At 38.2% G+C, this 25,971-nt stretch overlaps 2 protein-coding genes across 7 annotated transcripts in view; both read left to right on the top strand.

The window, feature by feature from the left end:
• Positions 1-22,430, top strand: part of POLR3A (RNA polymerase III subunit A) — a 42,508-nt gene extending 20,078 nt beyond the window's left edge. For 2 of the 6 annotated variants that reach the window (XM_080403210.1, XM_080403215.1), the window contains 14 exons: positions 518-655; positions 2,271-2,441; positions 3,236-3,349; positions 4,590-4,625; positions 8,121-8,207; positions 8,293-8,375; positions 10,596-10,766; positions 11,369-11,462; positions 11,573-11,665; positions 12,102-12,266; positions 12,944-13,108; positions 13,433-13,564; positions 14,893-15,025; positions 18,893-20,900. In XM_080403210.1, the coding sequence (XP_080259336.1) occupies positions 518-655; positions 2,271-2,441; positions 3,236-3,349; positions 4,590-4,625; positions 8,121-8,207; positions 8,293-8,375; positions 10,596-10,766; positions 11,369-11,462; positions 11,573-11,665; positions 12,102-12,266; positions 12,944-13,108; positions 13,433-13,564; positions 14,893-15,025; positions 18,893-19,041 (1,731 nt within the window). In that variant the 3' untranslated portion in view covers positions 19,042-20,900. Of the gene's footprint in view, positions 1-517; positions 656-2,270; positions 2,442-3,235; positions 3,350-4,589; positions 4,626-8,120; positions 8,208-8,292; positions 8,376-10,595; positions 10,767-11,368; positions 11,463-11,572; positions 11,666-12,101; positions 12,267-12,943; positions 13,109-13,432; positions 13,565-14,843; positions 15,026-18,892; positions 20,901-22,301 lie in introns of those variants that run through there. The other 4 variants (XM_080403212.1, XM_080403211.1, XM_080403214.1 and 1 more) reach the window with 4 other exon arrangements.
• A 2,684-nt stretch (positions 22,431-25,114) lies between these two features.
• DLG5 (discs large MAGUK scaffold protein 5) overlaps positions 25,115-25,971 on the top strand; it is a 120,394-nt gene continuing 119,537 nt past the window's right edge. Inside the window, exon 1 of the mRNA XM_080403208.1 lies at positions 25,115-25,944. The gene's annotated coding sequence lies outside the window, so the exon portion shown is untranslated. The remainder of the gene's footprint in view (positions 25,945-25,971) is intronic.

Raw genomic sequence — 25,971 nt, 5'->3', positions numbered from 1 at the left:
TGAATTGAAGGGATGCCTGCATAAAGTTCATGGGCAAGAACTCTTCTCAGGGGTGAGAGCATTTGAAAAAAGCAGTTATGTACGTACCTCCAGTTGTATTTTTACTGTATTCCTTAGTCTTCAGCACTGCAGATACCTTTGCTATACTACTGCAAAATGAATGTTCTTATCGCCTTTTAAATTTTTGCAATGTTAAGGGATGCTGAAGTGTTAGAAGATGGTGTAGTGTTTGCAAGGAATGGCTAGAAGCATGACAAGGCTTGGAGGAGGAGGAGGAAGAAAGTCTATTAGATTAGTTTGCAAGAACTAGGCCAGGGTTTTGAAGCATTTATTCAGATCTGTAATGCAAACGTTGAACTTCAAAGCTAATTGCAGCTGAGATGATTGCTCCGTGTTTGTGTATGGATTGGCTAACTGTCTAAAAGAATTTAGATGACATAAAATGTGTTTCTCTGTGTAACATGCATATAGAATGTATATTGCATTTTAACCATTGTTTTCCCACTCTTCCTCGTAGCTCCCAGCAGCAAAAGGCTTTGTTGCTAATAGCTTCTACTCTGGGTTGACTCCCACTGAATTTTTTTTTCATACAATGGCTGGTCGAGAAGGTCTGGTTGACACAGCTGTGAAAACAGCCGAAACTGGATATATGCAGGTAACTGTCAGTGTAGTGGGGTTTTTATCAGTCTTGCAAAAGAAGGTGTTTCAAATGTACATCTTGAGGTGAGGGGTGGGGGAGAAGTGCATACATTATGTGTGTGTGTATGTTTGTTTTTAGTGTAACAGAGTAATTTATGCTGTGAAATACTGGTTTGTAAAGCAGACCTCAGGCAATGGTACAGTAGCATGCTTGTATTAAGGTGTTCCCTCTTGAGTAAGGGTGATAAAAGCCCTTGTTCTATGGAATTATTGAGAACTGCTTTCTATGTAGCATGTGTACCATCCATCACATGGGTTTTAGGAAGTTTTGTCCATATGTTGTAACACAGATTTGAGTTGCGAGTGCTTTTTCAGAGATGGTGTTTCAACACTGAGAAACAGAGAACACAGATCCTTGGTTTGGGTTATTTAAAAGATGGTCTGGGTGACAGAAATTCAGTTAAAGCTCCCTTTCAGTATCTGTCCTCTTAAGGTAACAGGCACCTTGGCCATACAGACTTAAAGTTCTGTAAGTTGTTGGTGTCTTGGGCTGCGTCTCCTGTGAAAATAAATGTCCCCTTGACAAAGCTTCTTGCTATTACAAGCAGCCTTAAGACTTCAGTGAAAACATTTAAGTAATTGTTTAAGTATAGTACTTTTCCCAGTGTAACGGGCCGTAGAAAAGCCAAGATAATTTGGAGCTGGGGACACATTCAGAGATATGCAAGTAACTGCAAAGACTGAAATCAGTTTCTTTTGGGGTGGGTGATTAATTAGACCACTTGTCTCCCCAAAGTAACAGAATAATGTTTGCATGTGTGTAAGTATATATAAATAAAGCAGGCTGCAGAATATTTTTTCTCATCAATTTTCACCCTACAGGAATGACCTGTAATACTTGGACTTTGTAATTCTTTTTTTTAAAGAAACAACATTTATTTCATCTTACCTTGATCCTCCTCAGTAACAAAAAATTACCAATTTATATTCTTCAGGGAGCTAATTTATTTTCATAGAACAGTGAAGTCCATCCTTCAAGTACAAATTTTAATTTTAACCATTAATGCTTCCCAGCATGCTGCCTTCTAGGGAGATGGAGGAAGGAAAATGGTAGTAAAGCTATTTCCCAATACAAAGAATTAATGTAAAAGAAGTAGCTAACACTGGTAGAAAAATAGCACCTTCTGGCTTTGGCAGATGAGCTCTTTGGGTTTTGTCAGTGAAAATAATTGTTGACTGGTTTTGCTTCCATACACAAAAAGTGTTGTATCACTTGAGAAATAAGCCTGATGAAGAATATGAATATTCTGTCAAAAAAAACCAACCCAGATTCTTCAGCCTGTAATAGGTTCTTGCAGCCTAGTGTCAGGCTTCCATGTGACAGAATTTATAAATGTGGAGAATTATGTTGTTGCTTTAAATCGTGTTATTCTTGGCTTTCATGTTTTGAGGAATGTACAGTGAAGCCCTAGGGATAACGTATGACTTAAAATAGGTTTTTATGCCTGCTAATCACTATGTCACAGGTATTTCCAGGGTCCAATTTCTGGTTTTTTTGTAATCCCAAGCAATAGCTACTTTTAAAAAGATATTTTCAAGGAAAATACTATTTTTTTTTCCTTTTTCTTTAGAGGCGACTGGTAAAATCACTTGAAGATCTTTGCTCACAGTATGATTTGACAGTCAGAAGTTCTACTGGTGACATTATACAGTTTATTTACGGAGGAGATGGCTTGGATCCTGCAGCCATGGAAGGGAAGGATGAACCACTAGAATTCAAGCGTGTTCTAGACAATATCAGGGTAAGTGTTACTGAAATCCTCCTACATGCTTAATACTGTTTTCGTACTTCGGAAGAAGTAGTAAATGACAGGAAGAATTGTTGCAGTTGAAGTACTTACTTTTAAAACGCCTTTTTGCCTGTTCATGGTCAGTCTTTCAGCATGTCTGTACTAAGAGTTGTATTTTTTTACAGTAGAACACAGCAACTAGGACCAAACTGTGTATAAGCTGTGAAAAGTAGAATTTCCTTTTGTGCCTAAACCTAGTCCCAAGGGCCTGATATCCAACTCGATAGATAAAATACTCCTGGCTTAGCTGATTACTAGATTGAACTCACATTACACAAAGTAATTCCTTATTAAGTCAAGATGTGCATGTTTTTTGTGTGGAACTGCCTCTTAAGTCAGAGGCTTGATGGGTTATTGAATAACTCAGGACGTATGGTGATACGGTATTGTTTGGTTTTGGTTTTGTGGTTTGTTGCTTGTTTGTTCTCCTCCCTGCCAAAGACAAAAGCCTTTTGCTGAAATAACTGTTCAGACTTCTGTAATGTGAGTGTAATAGATCAGCAGAATAAGAAACGTGTGTGTATACCTTCAGCTTTACATAAGTAAGCAGAACTATATGTGGACCTTCCCTTCACAATACTCTGGTATTATATAGTAAAAATAAAAAGCAAACCCAAACCCCGCACAAAAACCAGCCAAAACTGAAGAATGCTGTTAAATCAATTTTATGTATCTATATTCTGTGCCTTTACAGTGAATTTTTTGTGCATATGTTTTATATGAAGAAGTATTTTTTTCTTCTTAAGGCTGTATATCCATGCCAAAGTGAACCAGCCCTTAGTAAGAATGAATTGGTGTTAACATCTGAGTCCATTATGAAGAAGAACGAATTTCTTTGCTGTCGAGACAGTTTTTTGCAGGTAATTATCTCACTTAACAGACTGCAATTAACTTTTTCTTGTAAATTAAGGAAATTAAATAAAACAGCCTTATTAATCTGTAGGAGCAATGGCTGAATTTTATGTGTTAGTGGCAGTTAGTTCAGTAATACATTTCTGTACGTTTAGGGGTTGGGGGTGGGGGGAACAAGTAATTTTAATTCTTTTGGTAGTTGTTCATGTTCACCACAGGAACATTAGAAACGGGAGAAAAATCTAGTGATTTTTTGAGCAGAAGATGCCTTTAATCTGAGATACCTTGTGGGAATTTCTCTGCCTAGCAAGATGGTGCAGTAATTACGAGCTTCCACTAGGATGTCAGAAAAGAAATAATGCTTGTTGACTCTATGTAGGAAACCACTGAGTCTCATACTCCATTATTATGCTTATGTTTTGATATTGTCAACTTTTGGAATAACTGTTTTTACTAATTTGCTTGTTTTCCTGTAGTAGAAACACGAGCTATACACTTAGACCTATTAACTTTGCTTGCTTGTGATACTAACCCAGCAAAAAAACTGGTGTCACGTGAAGTGCTTTGCTGGATGTGGCTTTCTTATTCTGGGGAGTACTTGCACATCTTTTAAGGATGAGTGGCTGTTGACATGAGCGCTTGCACTTGGAATTGCAAAAGTCGGTTTGTTTGAAAGAGCATTAAACAATTTTAGTATTTCTGAGAGCAGCCATACCTAAAGACTACTTTAGGAGACAGTGATTAAGAAGTGTACAATTAACCTGCCTGTGGACACATAAAGCTGTTAGCTTGATGCACCTTCTGATTACTGGCAGAGATGAGAACATGGTCAGCAGTGACCTGCTTTTGAAGGGTTTCTTTTTAATAGATCTAAGTGCTTCAGAGCAGAAGATGAAAAAATAATTGTTGTTTTTAAGCAGTTGTTTATAAACCTGATTCGCAATTCTGTTGCTACAGCAGAGTTGAAAAAATAATTATATCCGTACTTGAAATATGCTGTGAATCTTAACTGCTTCTCTGAAGGAAAAAAATGCAATATACTAACACCAGAGTTTGGAGATGAAGCTGGTCTTTGAGGTGTACGTATTTGTAATCTTATCAGGAAAATCTAGATAATTGCTGTTAATTTCAGAATCACAGATATGGTTACATCACCTTAATGGGAATTAGTTTAACTGAAGATTTTTAAGTTTTAGATATTGTTACATTTTCTTCTTTCCTTTTTTTTTTTTCTGTTCATCCTTGAAGACATTAACTGAGACAGGTTATGAAAAATATAATGAGGTAATTGTAGCATGTGTGTGCACTGTGTGAGCATTAATGTTAGTGCTTTTTAGCTAAAGATGTGTGTATAGTGCTAAAGTAACTGATTAGCATATATAAGTTACTGCTTGTTAAATAATAATGTAGGTGTTCATCACAATTACTTACCCCAGTTCCATTTTAGTGGTGAAAACCATGAGACGAATTAATCCTCATAGTGAAATTTGAGGATATGAGGAGGCTGTCTTTTAGTACCTGAATCTGCCTTTGAAAACTCATTCTTTCAAATTTTAGGGATATTAGCATCTTTCCTGACATTTCCCTATCCCTTCCTCCACTTTTCCTTTTCCAGAACTGAGATATTTTTATTGGTGTTATTTTACCAGGAGGTTCCTATAACAGGCTTATCCACTCTTGTGCAAAAACCAGTATGTCTGAATAGCCTTTTTCAAACAGGGTGACATTCACTCTGCCTGCACTCCGCCGGCACTGGTGGGAATTTAACCAATGAATAAGCAGATTGTTGGCTGGCACAGTTTAAATTGTGTTACTCTTTTAATATATTTGAGTATATTAAGATACGGGTGAAGGGAAGGTTTTATTTCCTTCTTATTGAAATTGGGAAAATATTTAGAAGAACCTCAGAATTTAAAAACAAAAAACATCAGTTAAATCATTTCTCTATGTTTTTTTTTGTAGATGGAATAAGAGTACTGGGGAGTGTGGTACAAACATGGAAAAGGCTCAGCACACAGCCAGTTGGTGCTGGCACGTGTAGAACTGACCTAATGGGTCTGCCTGGACTCGAGGAGATTATTGGTGGATCTTGTGGGGTTGTCTGGATCGCTCTGTTTCAGCGAGCTTTGTAGCTGCGAGGATTCTTCTATCAGCAGTGCTTCATGTATAGAAATGATTCCACTAGCTTAAGTGTCAGGACACGTGATGCAAGCACCTGGCTGGCTAGGCTTTATACCCTGCACTGCTATTCTGACTAAATTTGGGCTCTGTAGGAGCTGACAAAGCCCACGTGGAGCCTCAGCTTACTGAGTCAGTTTGGTGCCGTTTTGTTAAACAGGTCCAGACTAAAAGACTTCATAGGTTTAGATAATATGAAAGACCTGATGGTTTCTTGAGCTTGCTCTGGCAGTTGCATCGCTGTGCTCTTAGAGGACAGTGTTGCACTGAAGATAAGTCCATAGAGACAGACAGGCTCAGCAAAAAGTGAGCTACGTTTTCATTCTATTTGTAGCATAAATTAATCCGTAGTTTGGATAAACTGCCAACAAATAATTATAAGTTGAGAGCAATTGGTAATTTTCTCTTTTAGTTGTTATGCATGAAGAAAACTTTTGACAATGAGAAATGTCTTCAGAGATTTACCTTCTATTTCTCACCTTTTTTTGTCTTTAGTGTGTGGAAATAATGTACCATTTGAGTACCTTATTTTTACAATTCAGAATTATATATAACAACAGATGTGCTATGTTGGGAGGTTTTGGTTTGGTTTTTTTTTTGGAGCTCAGGGACTGTCAAAGAGGAAAAGTTGACAGTACGCAGTTTCTCATAATGCTACTTGGAGTTCTCTGCTCTACTAGTCCTAAGACAGCCCTATTGTGGACTTTCTCCATGTGACCAAGTGGCCAGTTACTCAGCCAGTATGATAACTTGTTTTGAGGAGTTCATGATGGGTGTGGTTATTATTACTGTCTCCAGGTTTTATAGTAGGTGAAAATTTTACAACTTAGTCTTCGGTGTTCTGGAGGAAGAAGTCAGTGTTACTTACGCCTTCTGCCTCTTCCCCTTCCACTCCTCCTTTCCAGCCCCTCCACAAAAGAAGCATCTTTCGAGATAGAATTACTTCTAAAATCTCTCCTTAGTGGGGTGGATTGTTGGGTTGTGGGGTTTTTTTCCTAGATCAAATGTTTTGGATTGTCTTCCGCAAGAGCTACAATATTCCTTCTTTTTAATGCACCCATAGTAAAAATATTAATTTTTCTAATATCACATTATTGCTTAACAGTTTATTTTAGGAAATAAATAATCGATTTTATGCAAAGATTTCAGGTCAAAAACCTTTAAAATGGCAAAATGTTTCATTCTTGAATTACTGTGACTTAGTACAGGGCAAAAGGGGCAAAAATGTATGAATGCATCCTGTTGTCATCCAAGTGGGGAAACAACTTGAAGCATCCATTCCAGCAGCACATTTCTGTTGTTGGTTCTTTCAGTTGAACTTTGTGCTGGTATTCGCAGAAAGTAACTTACTGTCTGAAAATATCTTGACTATCAGTAACAATGTTGTTATTTTGAGGATCTAAGGATTCTGTTAGGATGTAATAGAAGTGTATTTATAATGATTTATATATTAAGTTGGGGGAGAGGGGAAGGGCACTCACTCAGATATTTACTAGTAATTTTTGGTGCCCAGCTACTGTTGGTGGTTGGAAGGAGTCCAGTACTGAGTGAAGAAGAAGTGATATTACATTATTGTCATCCTGGTTGTCAGGCAGGACTAATGGGTTGAAAAGGGTTTAAAGGGACTCTAAAAATCAAACTGTTCGTTTCTTTACAGAGGGTTTCTTAAGTCATTGTTGAGGCAAATGGGAAGGACTTCCTCTTGCTTTTGTTTATATTTTGGTTTTGATAATCCAGTGACTTGCACTGAGTCCACTCTTATGGAAGAGTTTATTTGTGGAACTCGTATTTCTTGACTTCTAGTGTGCATTACAATATCCAAAATCTAATGCCCAACTGATGTTTCATAGAAATATTGGCTGGTTTTGTAACAGTAATTGTTTCAGTCTATGTTCCAGTAAAGACTGCTAGAAATACTTTTGGGTAAAACTGGTGAGAGTGAAAGGTTTATGTACTACGTGTGAAATGCAATTATCTGCAAGATCTCTCCACAAGATAACAAGAGTTATTCGAACTACGTTAGGTAGAGACTGACATGTGTGTATCAATTTTGAGTGGTTTTTCCTCCCAAATAAAGTACGTCTTGAATTTATGAAATCTGTGCAGCCAGGTGTCCTTCATGTACTTCCTCTCTTGCCACAGTCTTTCCATTTTGACTTATTTTGAATACTGAGAAATGAGGGAGAATGTAGATGTGTCAGTATACTCAGAAAATAAGAATTTTGAGGGGTGTTTTGGTGTTGGTTTATTTTTTTTTGGTGGTAGAATCAGCTTCAGTAAGTGGTGGGTAGGAAGGTAGGATCAACCACAGATAGATCTCTTTAAGTTTTCCATGCGTGCTCAGGAAGGATGCTTTTGTTCAGCGTGGACCATATTCCTCATGTATTGCTACTAATTTGTGGTTACACAAGAGTGAATCTGGTTTGCTAAATTCTAGTGTATGTGCGTGTCTTAAGTTTTAATGTTCCTCTCTCCATACTGTGCATTGTTAATTTATTATTGTAAACATACCATTTGGAGGTCTGAGCAAATAATTTACTGCTGAAGATTTGAATATGAAGACCATGTCTTCGCTTACTGTTGTTTTTAATGTAATTTCAGGAAATTAAAAAATTCATCAAAGGTGTTTCTGAGAAGATAAAAAAAACTAGGGACAAATATGGCATTAATGACAATGGCACAACAGAGGTAAATAGTTTCAAGAGGGTAGTTATATAGCTATTTTCAATATTTGTAAGCTATTGATTTTCCAACTCTTTTATTCTCTTCTCAGCCACGAGTTTTATATCAGCTGGATAGGATTACTCCAACACAACTGGAGAAGTTTCTAGAGACTTGTAGGGACAAATACATGAGGTAAGCGTTCAGCCTGTTATTTTCTCAGTTTATCCCACGCCCTCCCCAGTTTAGCATTTGTTGCTTTGTTTGCAATGTAGGAGTGTATTTTGCTATTTTTACTGTATGAGTGTTGGTTGTGTTGTGAATGCAATACAAATAAAATGAAACAGTTGGCCTCAAGGCCATAAACATTGCAAGACAAAGGTAAAATGCCAAAAAAACCCCAAAACATTGCTGTCTACAGGTGGGCTTGTTAAGGCAGAGTTGAGTCTTGTACAACATTTCTCGAGGACTGACACTTGAGATTTTACCTTTCTGTCTACAGTCATAATCAGATTATTTCACTAGAAGACTTTTGATTTCTTTTTACGTTGTAGGAAAGATGCTTTATACGTCACTTTTTTGAACATGCAAAGCTATCTGCTTGTGTTCAGACACCTTTCTTCTGAAATAGTAGTGATCATACCCGCGAACACAGTTCTCTTACATAGCTACTTACTACTTCTATCCACAGATCGTATTTTGACAGCAGATTCTGGTGAAAGCCAAAAGTGCTAGGATTCAGAGTGAGAGAGGATATTGTTTAAACACTCTACACATTTTTACACCCACTGGCAGCAGGCATGTTCCCTTCCTCCCCCTCTTGCAGGAGATTGTTCCAAACCTCCAAAGAGTCCATGCAAAATAATGTCTGAATAGATCAGTTTCAAATCCACATGAATCTTCACAGTTATTCTTGGATCTACACAGTCCGTAAAGAGTTAATGTCACACCTGGTGTTAATGTGGTCTTGAATCTCTTAACCACTTGTAGGAGATTTTTGTTTGTTCTGTTGTCTCTAACAAGATAATGATACTGTGGATGTTTTCATCTTCTTATCCATTAGGAGTTGTTTCATTTACTCTAGACTCCTTGGATTTGGTCATTGGCGTGCAGCCATTGGTGACATCTGCTTTGTGGCCTCATGCTCACCTGCATCAATTGTTTACTAATACTTTTTCTAGAAAATTCATGTATATGCTGCGTTCTTAACAGAACTGGTTTAAAGCAATTAGCAGTTTCCTGCTTTCAGTTGTTAGGATTACTTCCTTACATTTGTCTTGAGCTTTCTTAAACATTTTGGCATACTGTATTCTGCTGATCTGACTGAAAGACGGTGCCCTTGGAAAGGATCTGATTGCTATGAAGATCGGTTTTGGTTTATAGACTATTGTCATTTTACCAGGAGAAATCTTTCGGCTGAGATTCCAGCAATTTTTAGGCAGATATTACATGAACATCAGGAGACGTCCAAATAATAGTGAGAACAGTAACCTTTGTTTAAATGATTTTGTTTTTACAGTCACCCAGAATTAATTCCTTTAACTGTTACAAGCTAAATCACTATTCGACAGTAATTTTACTTGGTAAGATTTCATCAAGAAATATGCAAGAAGCTGCTGCAATTAGATTGTTTGAGGAAGTGGTGTTGTGCCTTAAGTTCAGAGGTTGTGTTTGCTCTAGAAAGGCAGACCACGTTGCAGACTGAGCAAGCTTAAGAATGCTAACTTGCAGGATCTGATCAAAATTGTAGGGGAGGATGTAAACCACCCCTCGTGTCTCATTTTGAAATTGCTTATCATAGTGTGGTGGTCTTCATTGATCTTTTTTATTTTTGTCCTGTAAGGACAACCAGTTCTCAAAGTACGTAAATTGTAGAAAGGGGCAAATGTGGGAATAAGCCCATTACTTGTGTAACTTAGAGGGAAAGTAGGTCATCAGTGTAGGACTTCTAAATAAGGTGAAGACAACAAAGACATTAATGTCTAGATTTTGCTCTGATTAAAAATAATCTGTGTAATAAGTTCTTAAAGAAGATTTAATAAAGCTTTCTCATGTTTAAATGTATAAAGGGAGGGGGGTCTGGAAATGTTAGCATATGGGATTTCCCTGAATGGGGAATCCTCAATCTACGGTTTGATGCTGAGGAGGAAGAGGACAAGTGTTGTGTTTATTGTTACGGATGTTATCCTGAATCTGTAGAATGCCTGTAGGACAGGGCATCTTCTTTCCTAGAATGAGATCAATCTTGAGTATTAGAGACCTTTTAACTTACTTCCTGTTCATTTATTATTAAAAATTAAAAGGTAACAAACTTCTCACGTATCTACCAAAATAGTTTCTGTCTTTGCTTGCTTAGGAATTTATTCAGTTCTATGTCTCTGTCTGTATTATTTTATGAGAGAATTTCTTTATCAGGGCACAGATGGAGCCTGGTTCTGCAGTAGGAGCTCTTTGTGCACAGAGTATTGGTGAGCCTGGCACACAGATGACTCTGAAGACTTTCCATTTTGCTGGCGTTGCTTCAATGAACATTACTTTGGGTGTGCCAAGAATCAAAGAAATCATTAATGCTTCAAAGGCTATTAGGTACTAACGTTGTTCTGGTTTGGTTGTTTTTGGTGTTTTTTTTTTTCCTTTGCCAAAGTGATAGGTAAATTTGCAATACGTCATAGACTTTCCCTGTTTTCAGTAATACACTAGACAATGTTGATGCATGGGATACCCAAATAAAAAAGATCTAATACCTATCCAACTAAGTGATACTTGGGGCCAGAGAAGAGAGAAGCTTCATTTTTTCTGAAAATCAAATGTGGTTAAGTGGTTACCTATATTTAGTATTCTAATAAATGTCTCATATGCTGTGAAACTTTCTGGAGTTTAGCAGTAGTTGAAGCATACCTATTCATGAAGCCATACTTAAATAATGCTAGAGTGGTGTTGCCGTGAAAACAGTTACTAGTTACTGTGTTACAATCTCTTGTGTGTTTGCTTATTTTTACCAGCCTGAAGTACATCAACAGTAATTTCCTTGGGTGTACCCGAGGAAGCTGAAGGTCTCTTACCTTTTTAAATACTATTCTAGAGACGAGATAGGTTCCATAAGGCAAACTGGAATTCAGATTGCTATCTGTAATCTAGCTGAGCAGTTTCCTCACTGTTTTATTTTTTTGTATCTTTACTTTTTGTAGCACCCCTATAATAACAGCACAGTTGGATAAAGATGATGATCCTGATTTTGCCCGTCTGGTTAAAGGAAGAATTGAGAAAACTTTATTAGGGGAGGTAGGAAAAATTGTATTATTGCTAATACTTTAAATGTAAAAGTTACCCAGTTGTTTTGGGGTATTTAAACCATTTTCACACGCTAACTATTTCATCCTTATCTCTTAAAGATTTCAGAATATATTGAGGAAGTGTTTCTTCCAGATGATTGTTTCATCCTAGTGAAGTTGTCTTTAGAGCGCATTAGACTACTGAGGTTAGAGGTGAGTTGTTCAGGTCTTAGGCAGAATATGCCTTGGGTACGTTCCAAAGGGTCTCTTCAACATCACAAGTCAGACCAGTGGAAGTTTAAAAAAAGAAAGTGAACAAAAGATGTGCTGTGGCTACATTATATCTGGGGTTGGGTTTTTTCTGCTTGTCAAGTGAATAATTTTTCCTTTATTTGGGAATGAGAGAACATACATCCATTTCTTGGTGCCTTGCTTAACCCAAGGATGCCATTTCTGTCTGTTAGTCAACACGCAGGCCGCTACCCTCAGCACAGGATAGTATTTCATACAATTTATAAGAGTCACAACTCCCTCTTATTTTTCCACGTTCTGCTTTTTTATATTGTTGAGAGACTGCTGCATGTATTTGGGCAGATTTATATCTGTTAAGAGAGAGATCCTCATGTTTGCTGGCTGACTTCTGCCACAGGTGAATGCAGAGACTGTGCGCTACTCTATTTGCATATCTAAACTCAGAGTAAAGCCTGGAGATGTTGCTGTCCATGGAGAAGCAGTTGTATGTGTGACCCCTCGTGAAAACAGCAAGAGTTCAATGTATTATGTATTGCAGTCCCTGAAGGAAGAACTCCCAAAGGTAAAAACAAAGGTTGTTTTACGTTTTTGTGGGAGGTGATCAGTTACAGTAATTGGGAGTTCTATGGTGGGAAGATGAAGTAATTCTTGTCAGTATTGTCAATAAACATAGGCTGAGTCCGTAACTCTTAGATTGTGATGCAACTGCCTTACAGCTGAAATTAAGCCTCAGTTAGTAATCTTCAATTACTAAATTAAATTGAAGCGTTGATATGTTCCTTACAACATTTATTGAAGCATTCGGAGTGCAGCAGTTGTATGAAATAGTGGTAACTTCTTCCAACTGCATCCAGAACTTAACCACATGACAGTATCTGGCATTTTTACAGCTTTTGCTGTGAGGAGACAGTTTACTTTGAATTTTAAAAATAGGCATAAGTGAACGTTTATTATTGGCAGGATGCCCTTTCATTTGTGTGGATATATCGCCAGATCTGAGTGTGAGGATATCTGGCATAAAATATAAAATACAGACAATGAGTAAGGTTTATAATATGGTGTGAATGTCACATTTGTACCTAGTGTATTGAAGAGCAGGAAATCTTGTTTCATATGTATTTTAACTGAGCATTTACTCCAAAGACTGGTGCTTCTGAATAAGTTTGAATGCTAATAAAGTTTACCTTTTTATACTGTGCACACCAAAGTTACTAGGGTTTTTTGTTTTGTTTTGTCAAGGTTGTAGTGCAAGGTATACCAGAGGTTTCCCGAGCTGTCATTCATATTGATGAACAAAGTGGAAAGGAAAAATATAAACTTCTAGTTGAAGGTGATAATCTGCGAGCTGTTATGGCTACCCATGGAGTGAAAGGAACAAAAACGTCTTCTAACAACACTTACGAGGTAGCGTTTAAGTGGGTACTGTGGGGTTTTCCCCATAGCATCTTTATTACAAGTGCTTGTTTGTGCTCAGATGCAGCAGTTGATGTATTATCAAGCCTGAGTTCACTAATAGTTGTCAGAATGCATTAACGCAAGAGAACAATTCGACTGGCAGCACTGTTCACTTCGAAGAAGCTTTTTCTAAAACTATTTTTAAAACAGAGAAATGCAAAAGGGTAGTAATGGAAATGGAGTATTAATCTGACATCAGTCAGTATTTTTTCCAGGAATATACTTGCTCTAAGCATTTGATTTTTCATTAATCTAACATAATCTCTTGTGTAGGTGGAGAAGACACTAGGAATTGAAGCTGCTCGGACGACAATTATCAATGAGATTCAGTATACAATGGTGAACCATGGTATGAGCATTGACAGGAGACATGTTATGTTGTTGTCTGATCTAATGACTTACAAGGTTTGTACTATGTGTTTTCTAAATGTTACATTGTCCTGTTTAGGCAAGTTAATTTTACCATGTTTGAGAAGGACAGATGAGCTAGGGAGATGGGAATCGCTCATAGGTTTAAAGAATTGTGAGTTTCACTGACCAAATACTGTTGTTTATCAAACAAAATGCTTAATTAGTCTGGTTCTTGGGCTTGGGGGGGAGAAGGCCTATTTGACTGAAAACAAGTTGATATAATGAGTAGGGAATCAAAATTTCTCATTGGAAATAGGAATCCTAAAAATTGTGGTATGAAAATCAACTGTTTGGGTAGCCATGCATGCAATTTAAGGCTTGCTGTGCAGAAAACCACATGGGGTGTGGTTCATAGCAGCTGCACTGTATATGAGAGTCTAAGGACACAGACATTACAAATAGAATCAGATTACATACAGAGTATAAACAGTCTTCCAGAACTTGTTAGTAGAAAATCGTGTCTGTTCCTTATTAATTGGCTTTCTTTCCTTCACACCCATTGTGATTTTTAGATTTGAGTATGCTTAGTGAAGTAAGATTTTCCACTTTGTCTGCCAGAGTGCAAGGGTTTAAATTTGGGTAAGATGGATGAAGGAGTTCTGACTTCTCCCAAAACTGTAGGGCTTTGTTGTACTGCGCTGCAGCAGTCCCCAGGGCTGGCCGCGTGGAGCTGCGACACGATCGTAGAAAAGGGTAGCAAAGTGCAGCGGTTTACACTTGTTGGGCTCCTAGCGTGCATTCTTTTGTCAGTACTTCTGACTTGTGCTTCTGTGCGCAGTCTGTTATAATTAGGGTGTTAGAGGCAGAAATAAACCAAGTTAACTTAAAAAGCTAATTACTTTTTTTTCTTGACAGTGAAAAAATGAAGATTTAATGTCTTCTGTAAGCTCCTAGCAGATGAAGTCAGATTTGTTAGTAGACAATCAGCAGTAGCTTCAGCACAGTGCTCTGTTACAATTTAACTTTGTAGCTCAGCAACTACTTTATAATTGTATGTTTTTTCTCCTGGCCATGTTTCTTTCAATCTTGCCGATGTTCTTGCTTAAAAAAAAAAAAAAAATCTATATAAAAGCTTCTTCTGTGTATGAATAATCACTTCTTGTTTGATGTAAATATTGATTGCTACCAAACTGTTATCCTTCAGGATGTTTTAACTGTGAAGCAGCATATTATGACAACGCTATATTGTAGATGGTAAACTTTTTACTTGTGTGTGTTAGGGTAAAAACTACATTTCTGTTGTTCACTTGATTTTTGCTTCTTTTGCAAGCAGCAGGCCTCCAGCCACAATTGTGATAGTCTGTCTTTTTCCATCAATCAAGGGTGAAGTGCTGGGCATTACTAGGTTTGGACTGGCAAAAATGAAGGAAAGTGTGTTGATGCTGGCTTCGTTTGAAAAGACTGCAGACCATCTCTTTGATGCTGCCTACTTCGGACAGAAGGATTCTGTTTGTGGTAGGTATTGCAAATTCTGTTGCGGCTTGTGGTCCTTACCGAGCATCTGTAAACCTCTTCAAAGCACTGGATTTTTGCTCTTGTTAAGCTTTCTGTTCAGCTTACCTGTCAAAAACTTTGAGTCTGCGGCTGATTTATCTAAGCTCTTTATTCTAGAGGTCTGCTTGATGTTTCTCTACTTCTAGTCTCAATCAGAGATCTTGAAGTCAGTCGCATATTTGTTGTACACTTCTTAAAGCAGCGTTTTAGTAATTCGGGCTTACTTTTCACTACATAGCTCAGTGAAATACCAGGAAATTTGTCTCACTATCAGGAGTTCTCATTTTTAAGTTGTGAAAGTTTGTGTATCTTCAACACATAGATTTGCTTAACTAATCTAGTAACCCCATTCAGCATTTAGGTTTTGGTTTCATTCCTCTTAAGTATGAAGAGATGTATGTTGCAGGTAGCATAGGTGAATCATTACTGTGCGTAGTGACTGCTTATCTGATTTGTCAGTTGTACCTAGAAACAAACAGAAAGGCAAAGTTCTTGGCTTCTTCAATTAGTTCTGCTCTAAACAGATAAAAATGGTGTGTGCGGTTTTGGATTATTATTTTTTTTAATTATGAACCTTGTTTATCAGTACTTTACTCATTTACAGAACAGAGAAGATCCCTGTCCTGAGAAATTTCTTTTTAAATGTATCTGTTCTTCAGTTTTAAAGTTAAGTTTGTTAACATCAACTGAATTATCTTCTCACTCAATTCATGAAAGAATCTGATCAGAGTTGAAAAATACATGTATACATGCAGACAAGGGCATGCATGCACACATACAGACAACCAAACAATACTCAAGTAGGTTAGTCTTGTCATATTCTGTTAATCTCTTAATTTTGTGTTTCTGCCGTGTACTTTAATATTTGGAATGGATATTGTTTTTCTTTTTTTAAACTCCTTTGCCCCCGTTCTTCTCAGATTTCATTCTCCTTTAAGCTACATAAATTTTGGAATGATCTGTTAAAAAGCCTCTATCTAGGACATAAAACAGAGAAAAGGAGAAGTCAAGCAGCTTTCACCCTCTTCATCATCTTTTTGTAAAGCCTACCGTCCTAGAGCTGTTTGGAACTGCTCATTTGGGGTTTCTGAGTGTGAATGAAATACAGAAATATGAATATGTCATGTTAAGATTTACTAGTTTATATGTATTTCTATATGGTCTTAGAAAGTGTACTCAATTTCAAACAGTGCTTTGTGGACAGTGTATTTTCTGAATTGCTGGAATCTGTTAGAAACCTTTGTAATACTAGTACATAATACACTAGTTCGTATTTTAAGAATTCTGCCACTTTCTGACCGTCCAGATGAGTGTCTTCTACAAGAGGGGGATTTTCTTTTCTTTTTTTTTTTCTTTTAATTATTATTTGTCCATAGTTAAAGCAAAGATCCTATGGGAGACTGATTCAATCCTGGACAGTAAAGTAAAGAATATGTTTTCTCAAAGCCCTCTCTAAGCTGCTAAAATCTTATGTTGAATAATGTGGAAACCAATGATCTTTTCGTGTTGCCTTCTATATAAATGTTTTAGTTCATATAAGGAGATGGAATGGACAAAACAGAAAATTGCTGTCTGTCTTCCAAAAATGAAGAGATGATACTGGCTTGCTTGTATGAAAAAGTGTGGTGCAGCTGCCTGACCCAGCCATCGCTAGCTATCTCTTAGAATTACTGTTAAGACTCTTACACACTCATGGGCTTGCATCTTCAGAGCAGGAAAAAGTTAAAATGTTGCCAAGAGAAATGAGTATGTACCCAAAATCAAATTGTAGGTGCTGTACTGAATGGCATCTCAAATCAGTGCTTCTCCTGAATGTGTAGTCATTAGACCATGTGGCCTTTGAATCACTTTTGTTTTGAAAGATGCTTCCCCCCCCCCCCCCCCCCCCCCCCCCCCCAAGAAAATGGGGAACAGCTGATTTGTGCTTTGCCTACATAAACAAGCATTTTCTTTTAAGAATTGCTGCTCTCACCTTTCAGTAGGCACAGCGGGTTGCAACTAAACCAGAGAAATACATCCAGTACCAGCAGCATCCAGTGGATGCTGGAAGCAGCGTCAGCAGTAGTCAGCAAGATACTGCTTAGAGATACAGTCCGTTTGCCTTTCCATCCCCTTCCCAAAAAGCAGCCAACAGCGCTCTCATGTCTAACTTGTGAGTAGGACCCGAGAGCTGCAGCTCACTGCTGTGACACTCATTGCTGAGGAGGTGGTCTGGAAGGGAAATGTCAAAAATAAGCTCTGCAGTAAGAGCAGTATGACTGGCTTCATCTCTGCCTGGTTTCTTTCCAGCTGGAAGTGAGAGCAGCAGTTCATAGCTGTCAGCCAGATGCTTAGATCTGTAATAGTTTATAACTGGTGGTGTTACGAGACCCTGCACTGGAGGGGGCTTGGGTGGTCATTAGAGCAGTGTGTGCTGTCCTGGCAGTTCTTCTGCCATCAACGACATCTTCACCCATCCAATATGATTGTCGTTGGCTTCTAGTATACATTAGTCTGAGCCGATATATAACATCCACTTGGTTGTTAGTGGCATGTTCTGTCTGCATGTTTCCTGCTATACGTGACTATTGTCAGATGCTGCGAACATTGCCCGTGAGGCATAAGGGAGGTGAGGGGAAGGCTTCTGGGTGTTTACATGGAAGGATTGCCAAGGAAGAAGGATTCCCAAAATCTAAATGTATTTTCCATGGTTTAGTGGCTGGCTCAGGTTGAAAGGCTATTGTGCAAAACTAGGTAAGTTTTAATCTGCTACATGTTAGAAAGGTATTTCCTTTATCCATTGTAACGTGCATGCTATAGCGGCTATACGAAATAGTGGACCTAAATATACAGCAACTTCTAAGACTTCTACTTTGCACAAGATTAAGTGCATAATGTTGGCGAATATGCAGCAGAAATGCAGCAGCGGTCTAAGAGCAAAAATAAAAAATCTTCATTCATTCATTAATAATATTCATCTTAAATTATCAATCGAATCTTGCCAGAATGTTGAGCAAATTAATTTTCATTTTTTATGCAGTCAAAGGTACAGCTGTTTATTATTATTATTTTCTTAAACAAGTATGTGAAGGATGATAACTCTGATACTCCTGAGAATGCACGAGTGTCATTTGGATCATAGCAGTATGCAGAGCGAAAACCCACTGGTTTCTGATAGCTTGCTTTTAATGTGGGATGTTCTTTGGAAAAGCTGTATACCTCAGTAGATCGGGAATATAAACATGTCAGCATGTTGCTGTGAAAATGCTGTAACTATCAAAAATAGTTGGGACAGACTAAACCTTAAAATTCAAAACAAAAAAATGGTGAAATGCACAAAGCGCCACAGGTAGAGCAACGGTTGCCTCTGTCGCTGGGGAGCTGCGGGGGTTTCAAGGGGACTTGGCCAGGTTTGACACAAGTCTTAGCACCCAGAGAATGAACATGCAGTAACTGTGCCTTTCATCCTCTGCTGTTGGCACCGAGTAGAGTGTGTCTTCACCAAAACCAAACCACCCAAAGCGCTCTTGTTGCTAGAGAAGGTGTTTTGGTTAGGCTGAATGTTTTTCCTGTTGAGAATTCAAATAATATAAAATACTGATCTCATGACCATAACATGTACAAAAATAGTTCAAAATGGGTTGTGTTTCTCCCCCTGTGCAGAGGGGGGCAGGTTCTGGGAGAACCCCAGGGGGTTAAGGAGGGACTTTCTCATCTAGTGAGGAGATCTTGGTTTTTCCATGCGAGGTTCCTGGAGATCTGATAGGCAAGGCATACAGAAGGGGCAAGTGAGATAGTTTTGTAAATCCTTGCTCTTCAGATTGTCAATATGTTGGGTTTTTTTCCTAGGTGTTTCCGAGTGCATCATCATGGGAATTCCGATGAATATTGGAACAGGACTTTTTAAACTATTGCACAAAGCAGACAAAGAATCAACCCCTCCTAGGAGGCCTCTGATATTTGATGATAATGAATTTCATATTCCCATTGTTACATAGCACTTGGACGTGATACGAGATAGCAAAACAAGAAACGGCAAGGAAACATCATTTAAATTAAGAAATGTGTATTATCTGTTCTATGTGTCTTAATAACTGTGAATTGATAAGCCAAATACCATCAAAAGAATTGTTCAGTCATTTACCACTTGTTAGTGCAGACCCTGAAAGGGGAGGCTTCTCTGCACCAGAGAGGAAATACAGTTGAAGTGGATTTTGCCGGGTACAATTTTATTTTTCGTGTGCTAGAACTAGATCTTTGTGTTAATGGATGGAAGTTGTTATTAACTCAGTATTAGACAAGTGTATTCAGACTTGATTAAAAAACCCAAAATTGCAAGAGAGTTCTGTGAAGTTGCGGAGTGCATTTGGAAATGGCCTTTCAACAGGAGGTGCAGCTGTTAAGAACAGGAACTTCAGAAGGCTAGAACTGAGTCTGATTAATTCATACCGAGTTAAAACTTCAGGAGTGCTGTTGAAAGTGTTTGAAATAGTTGCTCTTTGCTTGTGGTTTGTGTTGCTTGTTTTTTTTTTTTAAATTGTTTTATCCCAAGTTACTATCTGGTAAATGGTTTTCCTTCCCAGGATTCTGATTTGGGTTGTACCTGCAAGAAGGTGTAGATTGTAAAGCTGCTACTAAATTCTGAGAAGACTGTTATAAGAACATTAGAAATAGCTTCTTATATTATAGCAGCTATTAAACTGCTGGAATCTGTAATTTACAGCAGCTTTAGTTTTGGGAGTGTTTCATAATTGAGCAGGATAGTCTGAACAACCTAGTTTTATTTTAATATATAAAGTAGAAATAGAAAGGGAAGCTGTTTTCAAATTATTTCATGGCAATCCATGAAAGTATTTTCATCTTTAGCCCACTAGAGCAGTTTTCAGAATGAAAATAGATTCTAAATTATTTTAGTGTAGTTTATTTAAATTTACCGTGGTGCTATGGAGGGGAAGTATCTTAGTGTTTTCTTGTCAGCTGTCTTTGGATATTCAGTGTGCTCGTAACATGGGTCAAGGCTGGAGAGAAACGAAAGAGAGCGAGAGGAGAGCTGAAGTTGTGCACTCATAAAATTCAAGTAGGCTGCTGAATGGTCCAGCATTTGAAAGTGAGCAAGTTGGTACTGCTGTTTGTCTTTATGTAGCAAACAAAAAAAAAGTGTAAGGCTACATCTGGAGAATGTAGTTAAATCTGTTAAGTCTTAAAGTGCCACTGTGTTTATTTTTTAAATCATTCTTCATGCAGAGAAGACCTGATGTACAATTCAGCATGGCTGTTGTGAAATTATTTTGTATTTTCGGTGTGATACTAAGGTATAACTCTGCCTAGATTTTGGCAGGGTAAAGACTGAGAATGTAATATGTTTAATATCTGCTCTAAAAGCCATATATATTTCACTGTCTCTTTTTTAACAGTAGAAATTTCAGAATAAACTAAATTTTTCTGTTATCTCAGTGAGATTGCCATCTACAGATTTGTAAGTATAAAAGTCTAGCTCTTCCTTTTAAAACATGTAAGTATAAGGCAGGTAAGGGGCCAAATGGAGTGAAAGCCCGTAAACCTTTCCTGTGGATAATGACTTCATTTTATCATGGGAAATCCTACTGAAGTGCTTGGCATTTTTGTGCATAAAGATATTTCTGAAGATGTAAATGAGTGGGATTTGTACTGGAACGAGTAACCACCTCTTTTTTGGGGGTAGGGTGGGGTTGTTTCGGGGGGATTTTTTTTTGTAAATTTAGCAAAATGGTATTTAAATGGTGGGTTTAACTCTTGTACGTGTTAAAAGTGTTAAGTAAATCACATCTGTTGCCGTTGTCTTTAATACCACAATAAAGAGAGGCAGAGATAAAGAAAATGTTGACCTTGTGTTTGTTTCTTGATGCATTATATTTGTGCATATTTAATTTATGAATGACTTAACTTCAGTCTCCCTCATTTGCTGAGTTATTGAAACAGTTCAGAATTATTGAGCTTAAATCTGAGGTATTTACAACCAAAATGAATATGTAATAGAAAACCTATCTTGTGTTTGTATTTTTTGTAAGCCTCTTACCCTCCAAGCAGGCTATGTGCTTCCTAAGTTTTTCAGCCAAAAATAGATGGTTTACAAAAGCGTTCTGAATTAGTAATTATTGTTTGGGCTTTCTGTACAGTCAGTAACAAATTAGCTGTTGGATTTCACTCATAAGCATCTTCTTTTAAGGGTCATTTTTAATGGTGAAAGACATTTTGGGATATTGCTTAAAATTTACATTTCTAGTAATTTTCTTAGCTTTAATCAGATTTCATCTTCAAAAAATAGTTTTGTACATTTTCCTCTATTTTCTAATACATGTGCTAATTGAAATTAAATATGAAGTTAAATGTCAAATTTTCAAGAAAAAAAATCATTTCTGAAGATATTAGATTAGATAACAGTGGAAGCCCTAGAACAGAACATCCCTGACTACCAACATGTCTGTGTAGCAAAGCATCACTGATACATTTATGATGTCTCAGAATTGTTTGGGGACTTCCTACAGTAAAACCACTTGTGACGCTAATTGTTCCCATAGCCTAATGACTAAAGCTTTTAGCAATTAGGTACTACCATTCTAATTTGATCACCAGATGCCCTGAAAATTGTAATAGTTGTCCGGCTCCCGCAGAACCTAGGCGTAGAGCTTAGCAGCCGAGGGTGGCTGAGGAATCTCAAGTATGAGCTGCGCAGCCAGGGGTGCAGGGGGCAGCAGGGCCAGCTGCCAGGGCAGCCTGCCGTGGTACCCGGATCCCTGTCAGCGCTGCTGATGGCGTGGCTTTAAGGAAGCAGCAATTGGCTGCCAAAAATCATGTAGTTAGTTATAAATATCCCTATACTGATTTGTAGTGTTCTCCATGTTTTTTATCTGTTCTAAAACAAATGTAACCTTTTTTGTAATTGTCAGGCTTAGAAACTACTTGATAAGTTAGTGTTTGTAAACTGACTTTGATTTACTTGATTTTTCCTCAGTGGCATCTACTGAAAATACTACTTTACTAAAACTTGCGAACAGTTTTGTCTTAATTTCAAGTAAATGGCAAAGCAGATAGATTGTCTGTATTCTTTCAAGGTTGGTAGTTTGGGATTTTTGTGGAGTGGGTAAAAAAAACCCCTTCCATCTCCACTGTTTCTGTCTAACAATAGGAGTAGCTGAATTATTATTTCTAAAAATGCTTCAGTAGATACTAAGGGATGGAGGGAGCTTCTCTATGTCTCTCTTTTGCCCTGAAAAACAAGCAAATGACACCCCACCTTTGGAGCACAGAAAATGACCTGCTCATCTGGTGACAACTCCAAGGAGCAGCCTGGAGACCTGGCCGTAGGTGGAAGGCTGCAGTATCTGCTGACCGCGCTGTTCGTAGCAAGGGAGCGGCAGAGCTCAGCGGTGGGGGCAACACCTCCTCAGCCGTGGGAACAGGGTGGAACGCGAGCAGAGGTGGAAAAGGACAATGAAGAAATCAAATGGAGAAGCTAAGGAAAACTGCTTCCCGGGGCTCTTGCGGAAGGGGTAGGTATTGGCTGTGCGGTACGTTTCTGTGGCAGCTGTATGGATGCAGGATGCAGCTAGGAGCATTCAGGGAAGACGAGCACACGTCCAGGGGCTGCAGCCGTTGGTGGTGGAGCTGGGTCAGGTGCGCAGCGTCTGCTGCTGCTGCCTGCATGTCAGCTGGAGTGCTTTTGCAAGCCTGTGCATTCCTATTGTACAGTGTGTGTAGCCTACGTGATTTTGATAGAAGACTAGGTATAGACCTGGCAGGATTGTAGTTTTTACCTATGTGGTTTATGCTAATCAGCAATCTGTGACTGCTTAACCTGTATCCTTTGGCAAATTACTCTTCTCTCCCCATAGTATGGGAAGAGTACTTAAGGTGGAAGTATTATGCAGGCAAAAATTGTAGTTAAAATTAATTAGCAAACCAGTAAGCAGAGAGCAATTTTTTTTTTTAAGACATGTCATTAAAAAAAAGTAATGAAGTACTTTATTATAGTATATTTATCGGGAAACTACTTTACACATCTCTCATCTGCAGAGAGGTAAGAAAACAGAAGCACATGCTGTATAGGTTTCCTGTTAAGAATATGGGAAGCTGGAAAAAAATGTAGAGATGTGCTGCTTTGGTCCATAACTTGAAGAGATTTAGTATGGAGGGCTATTCCTTTTTTTGTTTTATGCTTTTAAAATTAAAAAAAAAAAGCAAGGAAATGAACGCTATATCATATAAATTAACTACAAGCAGGATAAAATTTGCTTTCTTCAGGACAAATACTCCTTAATGTTTGATCATTTGTTACAGTTTCTGTGTAAGCTGAAGGAATGATTGCAACAGGTAATTCCTTAATTTTGTATCACTATGCTTGCAGACAGGAATGTCTTCAGAAACCCACAGCCAACAGGATGAAGATTTTCATAGTATCCGCATGTTTGCCTGAATTCTTCCATGAATGTCACTGACAAATGTTGTACCTTCAACATGGTTAGCTAAAGCTATGTACTTGGACCTAGAAAAGTCTGTCAGTCATTAAATACGTGGAAAAAGCATAAGAAAATATGAAAAATTGGGCTGTGGTTTTTAAATTATCCAAGAACAGAAAAACTAAAAGGGATCAAATGGGAAAATAGTTAATATTTTAATGCACAAATATTTGGCAGGTTATTTGGATGTGATTACAGCATTGATACCAATGCGTAGCAAATTTATCTTGAGGAATAAATTCCAAAATCTCACAGGAAAACCTGAAAGGCTGAAATAAAACAAGCCCTTTGACTCTTGTGTGTCAGTGCTTGTGAAAATGAATTAAGGTTTCCTGTAACTAGTAAAACGAAAATTTTAAAACGTTCCTTCAAGTGAAGTTAGATCGTATCATCATCTTCCACTAGAGAGCAGTGTTTTGTTTTGGGAGAAAAGGGGTTTGGGTAGTAATTCTTCATTTTTCTATTAAAAATGCTTTTTGCGGGCTGAAATGCAACTATGGGAAGGAAGGTTACCTGTTAATCTCCTTCCTCAAGCATATACTTTTAAGGGAATTGATTTTCCTAAAGAAGCCAAGAGAATGCAGACATGGCTTTTCCCAACTAAGGACTTGCTTATCTTCTGCCTTATCTGGCTTCAGAAAAACCAACCAAACAAAAAAAGTAGCTACAAAAAAATAATAATAAAAAAGCTTCTTCTACAGTAGAAGGCTGTAGTCATTCCTGAGGTAAGATAGCAAGTTGCTCCTAGCAAGCGGGAGAAGAGCGTAGCCGTAGCTGTACTGCGAGATGTCTCTTTTGTCACAGCATTTTGCACGCAGCAATGATTGTTACAATCTGCGTTCATTCTTCACAGAGAGACTGAAGTACGGCTCCAAGAGCTGCTCCCAAGCATGAAGTTCTGGCAGCTCGCTGGGTAGCAGCTCGCAATCTTCGGCTGCTGCTGAACCCCAAAGCAAGGCTGTATTCAAAACACTTGAAGGTGCTGCTGGGACATGCAGGAGACCAACGTTTAGGATGGACAATAATAGGAAGCAGGCGCTGTGTGTGTACGGACAGCTGAACACAGCCAGATTTATGAAAGATGACTTCCACTTTAATGTCTGAAAGGCACAGGGATGCCTGTAGCTGTGTTAGTTCCTACCATATGTGTAACAATTCCCATTTTGGGGGTGAGAACTTGTGTATTGACTGGCTGTGCTTAGGGATTCTGCTGGCCGTGAGCTGCTTTGAATCCTTCACCACCACAGTGTCTTCTAGTTACACATAAAGCCACTGTGTGCATCAGATGGTAAAAGGTGTTTCTTAATCCAAAGAGTCTGTCTCGTGAGTTCAAGCCTGTGAGATCAGGAGTAATTGCATGTTCCTTTTGGAAGCAATGATGGTGGGTGTGGTGGACGTTGCACAGGAATAGGGTGTTTTCTGCAGGTGTTGAGGAAAGCAAGCTGAAAAGGCAGGGAATGCAAAGGTAAGTAAGGGGGTATGGAAGCAGAATGGTGTGGAAGTTCATATCTCTTGGGTGGGGGTGGGGGGTGGGGGTACAGAAAGGTACCAGCTAGATAAAATGACTCACAGATGTTTGTAATCTCTACAGGGAGTCCCAGGGAAGTGATGGAAATAGCTGGAAAAATGATGTGTATTCCTGAGAACTAAGATTTCATCACATGTACTGGAGTTTACTGTGACAACTGATAGTTCTATTTGTTCAACTATTTGTTCATTAATGACTATTAACAAGTGTCTGATAACCCTGAATTATTTCCTTCAGTTATTGTATCTGGTGATAATATTCTTTCAACCAACTCTGCACAATTTTAGCTCCTTACCTGCAAGGCTAACCTACAGTTAACTGTAAAAATTGCTTTGTGTGTTGGGTTTTGGTACGGCCCACGTGGAAGATCATATCTGTAATTGGAAGGCAAGCAGGAATCTGTCTCTTAGTGTTGATACTTGCAGTTAGATCACAACCATTCTGGGAAAATCTGTATGTGAGGTTTTTAATAATATGTAAGTCCTGCTACTGGACCAAGGTACAGAAATTGCATAATTAAATTCCTAGAAGGAAGGCTACATAAGCTATGGAGGTCAGATGGATAACTCACTACAGTTGGAAAAGGAAAGCTGTTCTCTACAGATTTTTTTGTTGTTATGAAAGAAGACCGCTTGCAATGAACATCTGCCATCACAGTGCTGTGATCTTGTGGATTTCAAAGCTGGATAATGCTGAGGAGTTTAGTCCGTGGGTAAAAGAGGACGTACAGGTGCCTCTGTGACTGTGTTTTTAACAGTCCACAGAGAGCTGGGGTACCCCAAAGGATTTTGTACCAAATTCCCTTCTCGTCTGTGATTGCTGTATCGTCAGCTGGAGACGTTGTTGACCAGAAGTGAAGCTCTTTACAGAAGCAGCAGGTATCTGGGTTATTAACCACAGGCATT

This window comes from Falco punctatus, assembly GCF_963210335.1.
Source record: "Falco punctatus genome assembly, chromosome: 9".
NCBI classification, from domain to species: Eukaryota; Metazoa; Chordata; class Aves; order Falconiformes; family Falconidae; genus Falco; species Falco punctatus.
This window is presented reverse-complemented; position numbering and strand designations above follow the sequence as displayed.